The 4,428-nt window shown below is 32.8% G+C and overlaps 1 protein-coding gene across 1 annotated transcript in view; it reads right to left on the reverse strand.

Moving 5' to 3' along the window:
* The window catches only part of LOC119189213 (CXXC-type zinc finger protein 1-like), a 4,702-nt gene extending 4,001 nt beyond the window's left edge, over positions 1–701 (reverse strand). Inside the window, 1 exon segment of the mRNA XM_037438267.1 lies at positions 670–701. Within this exon segment, the coding sequence (XP_037294164.1) occupies positions 670–701 (32 nt within the window).
* Positions 702–4,428: the final 3,727 nt, after the last annotated feature.

Consider the following 4,428-nt stretch of genomic DNA (forward strand, 5'->3'; position numbering starts at 1 on the left):
ATATGTCTAGCACTATAAGTACCTATTATAACTTCTGTGATAAGTTCATTTATAATTATATTCATAGAAACAAAGCAAATATTCCGTACTCATATGACTCAAGGGTAATAAAGAAGTTGAAATTCCGGCTAGAAGGTAAACTCATATTAATAAATTATACAGAAACAGATAGAGATATAACAGATTAGCTTCCTTTCAACTTAGTAAACAAAAAATTACATGATTAATGACAAAATAAATTACCTCAATACTTTGAAATAAATAAATAATTATACTACATTTTATGGTGCTACAAAACAAAACTGTCTATCACTCTGATCAACACTAGATTCTTAAAAAGTCGTGTCATTTTCCAAACTGTCTCTATTTTCTTCAAAAGAAATGTGTCAAAGGCAGTCAATTAGCAAGTGTCCCGGGTCCCGGTGAGAAATAGTTGGACATAATTGTTCAGAGGGCTAATCAACGGTGGCATTCGGGGAGCCATTTTCCACGGGCAGCGCTGCACGTGCGTTAATAACTAACAACATTCCACTCATTATTACTATGCATTGTTACTTTCATATTGCCGTTATTATGCCACAATTTTATACAATTGACATAATTATATTTGTCGTTTTATTAATGCACTTGTCGCTTTTGATTTACTAAGATTTATTGTTATGGATATACCCAATAACTTTGTATGGGTCGAGGGTATCCATATACTCATTTTGTTCGACTCAACTGTACTGCAATCCGTACACCTGACTTTAGTATGATTTCAACATTAAAAGCGTGTGATTATGTACGGAGTGACACTCATAAAAATCCAGTCTAAGTGTAAACCTGGATGTAAATAAAATTACCAGTTAAATAAGTAAAATTATTCGTTGTTCAAGTGAATAAATAGGATGTACCTAACAATGGCGTTTTGGTTGCCATTCAGATTTTGAACAAATGGTTTATATGGACATTCTTGTCTATAGAATATACATCAATAGTCGAGGGAGATTTTTTATTATTTATAAGTTTTAAAAATAAATATTTTATTTATTTATAGCATTTTGTATGTATAAAATAAGATATATTATCAATTCGTTAGACTATGTGCTAAAAAGTACAAGTGTATTACAACTCCATGCAATTTTATTCTTTAAGTATTATTACCGATATAACTCGAACAGATGTTATTTTTGGCTCTTAATCCAATCAAACAGATACGAATGTAACATACGTTAAAACTGTATTAGTTCAATACAATAAAAAATCGATAAAACGCACATTGATCAAAACCAAATTAATCGAGACCATATGTTTGGGTGGTTTAATGAAACAATAAAATACATTTGAAAAGAATCGACAGGGGATTAATTCCGAAATTAGAAGTACAAACCACAGTAGAGGGTTCTAGGCAGCAAAAATCCGTCATCTCATTTAGTTTTTTCAAATTCCAAATTTAAATTATGATTGTTTGTTTCTTTACACATTTTCTAACATGGTCTCTTCAAAGATCTCTACAATCACGCTTAATAAATGACAATCACAAATACTAGCAATGATAACTACACGCGCCCAAAACTGTCGCAAGGCTACTCTAACAAAAGTTATTACATCTTCAAATCAGTCCTGGATCAAAGAGTTTCTAAATAAATATTCTCAAAGCTAGGAAAGATGAAACGACATGTCAAAAGCAACAAATGGACTTCAAGGGTTTGAGTTGATGCAATCGCGGGAGATTTTATTACATCGCTATAGAGTTGAGATCGATATAAAAAACGTTCGAACGAATCTGGCGACTGACCACCGGCTATGAAAGCTATTAAGCCTCGCTCCCTTGTGTCTTGCATTTGAGTTGTCCATGAAAATATTTTGCGAAAGATTTTCCGACATATAGACATCTTAAGTGGTAACGAAATAAATAAATACAATCAATTACGGTAAAATAATCTGTTTTAACAAATTTCCTTATCTATGTATCAATTGTGACGTGTTCTTTTAAATTTTAAAAAATACACATTTAAACAAGAAATCGTCAAAAGGTGTGTTAAAAATAAATTAAAGGATATTGATAATTATGAAACTCAACAAGAATCATTCTATTAAATAACTTCCCCTGCCACCACGAGGTGCAGTGCGGTCTTCTTGCTGTGCGGGTATTACATAAGAACTAAACATAGAGAATGTTTATAAAGATCTGTTAATTGACGGTCACCCTACTGGTATCCACGGCCGTCAGACTGTGTACAATGCGTCAGATGTAGGGTCTCTCCTATCTCCACTCGGATAGCATTACTACGAGTGCCGCGCTTTTAAAATTGAAACCTGAAATGTAAATAATGGAGATTAAATAAATATCGATAAGGTTATAAGGCCGTAGGATATCGATAAGTCTATCGATTGGATATGTCATATACTTTTATTTCTATTTTTATGAAGGTTGTTGATTGTAGAAAGGGATGTTATATATAGCCACCAACACTTACTTGGTATAACTACGTCCTGGCGGCTGTAAAAGTTACTATGTAAGAAAGAAATTTCACTCTTTAATGATCAACACACTTATAATACAGTAATTTGAACATGATTTCCATCGCATTTCAAATGTAATTAACTAAATTTTCTGTGAAGGTTCGGTATGTTATGTACCAAATTTTCTAGTTATAGTGCCTTTTCTATCTGTACACTTTGTATAACTGTTTATTTTCCTAAAAAAATAAATAAAAAGAAATACTTGGGAATCTAATTATCATTGGCACGATTTGCAGACCGCATTATTGCATATTAGTACCTATATGTTGTGTCGGATTCCTTTTCGGAGTATTTCGCCTTTTGCCTCTGTATCTTATCGAAAAGTCTTTCGCTAGGATGTCATTCTTATAGATAATGTATGCATTAAAGATTGTAAAAACCAGTATGTCTGACTGTTCCTGAATTAACTTACTTTTTGATTCACCTTGCAAAGCTATAAAAATGACATATAGTAGTACATAGCTTAGTTTATATAGCGTGCCGCCTACACAAAAGTATAAAAGTATAAATACGAGATTGCTCAACTAACTTAGTTTAGTCCTTCTTCTGCAACCCGCATTAACCGATAAACGAACATATAGGACCTGTTGTTAAATGATCTCTGTCCATATTACACATAAAATTTCCAAAAGAATTGTGCCTTAAAAGGTGTGTAACGGCTTAGGGAAAAACGGTGCTACATTTGGCTTTGTGGATAGCAGACTCCATACGAGTTATAACATCCCATATTATTATGGAATTAATCGTACAAAACCATATCGATCTAACAAACCAGTTGGAGAATATACTCCATGATAAACAAAACGTTTCCTCTCTCCACTATTTTTAAATAACAGAATAAATACTTGTCTATATGTATTATTTATAATCTCTTTGGGACGGACCTCATGTTTGCTTTATTGTATGTAACATTATTAATTAATACAACTGTATTAAAAACATCATTGGCCATATTTTATTTCAAATCCAACAAACGCATGTTCATCGATACATAAAACAGTTACAAATGAAGCGTTACCATAACATCAACAGGCAATGTGACAACGTTCACACACTCCGGAAGCAGCGGCAAGCTGCAAAGTGGCCGACACCCCAACAAATTTACTGAGAATATTATGTATCTTCAACACAAAGTTAACTTCACTACTAGACCATCCGTGCCATTTAAATATAGACTTTATTTCCTATCAAGCACGGTGCTATAGGAGTTTCGCGAATGTATATGGTATGCTGGTGGTATGTTAGGGGTGTGGTGACGTCAGCATTTTAAGTAAAGTTCCGTTGGGTTTGGTTACTGTATGAGCACGCATGACTGCTTCCTGAAACGTGTCTATCGACGCCTTTAATGTGTTTGCTTGATAAGAAATCTACTAAAAATAATTCACACTTTTTTTACTAAAATTAAATATACTTATTGTCTTATCCCTCTCAGTAGTAAAGGAGGCCAATACCCAGCAGTGGGAGAGTATATAATACAGCGCCGATAGTATTATTATATATTATAAGTATATTGTATTTAATAATAATTACAGCGTCCATAGATAATTAGACGGCATACTAGAAAAAAATATATAATTTAAAATATACAATCCTAGCTCATAGCTCTCCGAAAAAGCTATGTTCTGTTTTTTGTGCATTTTTCTTACTTAAAAAACCTGTTAAAAAGCACTTACAATGTTACATCAAAATGAATGTTGAATTTAATATTATTTTTGCTATTCGAAAATTCGTTTTATGGAACCGAGGTATATTTCAATTAGCCTATGTGGTGGTCTGCTCCGGGCTACCATTATAGTGTCGGCTTACATATTAATAAACTATTCTGCTGCCTCCAGCGGGGATTACGCAAGATACAATATTGTTCATGTTACCTATAAAAAAGAAACGAATGTAATATTCAAATGGTGTGCTTTTTTTTTA

Source organism: Manduca sexta, chromosome 13 (genome assembly GCF_014839805.1).
Source record: "Manduca sexta isolate Smith_Timp_Sample1 chromosome 13, JHU_Msex_v1.0, whole genome shotgun sequence".
NCBI classification, from domain to species: domain Eukaryota; kingdom Metazoa; phylum Arthropoda; class Insecta; order Lepidoptera; family Sphingidae; genus Manduca; species Manduca sexta.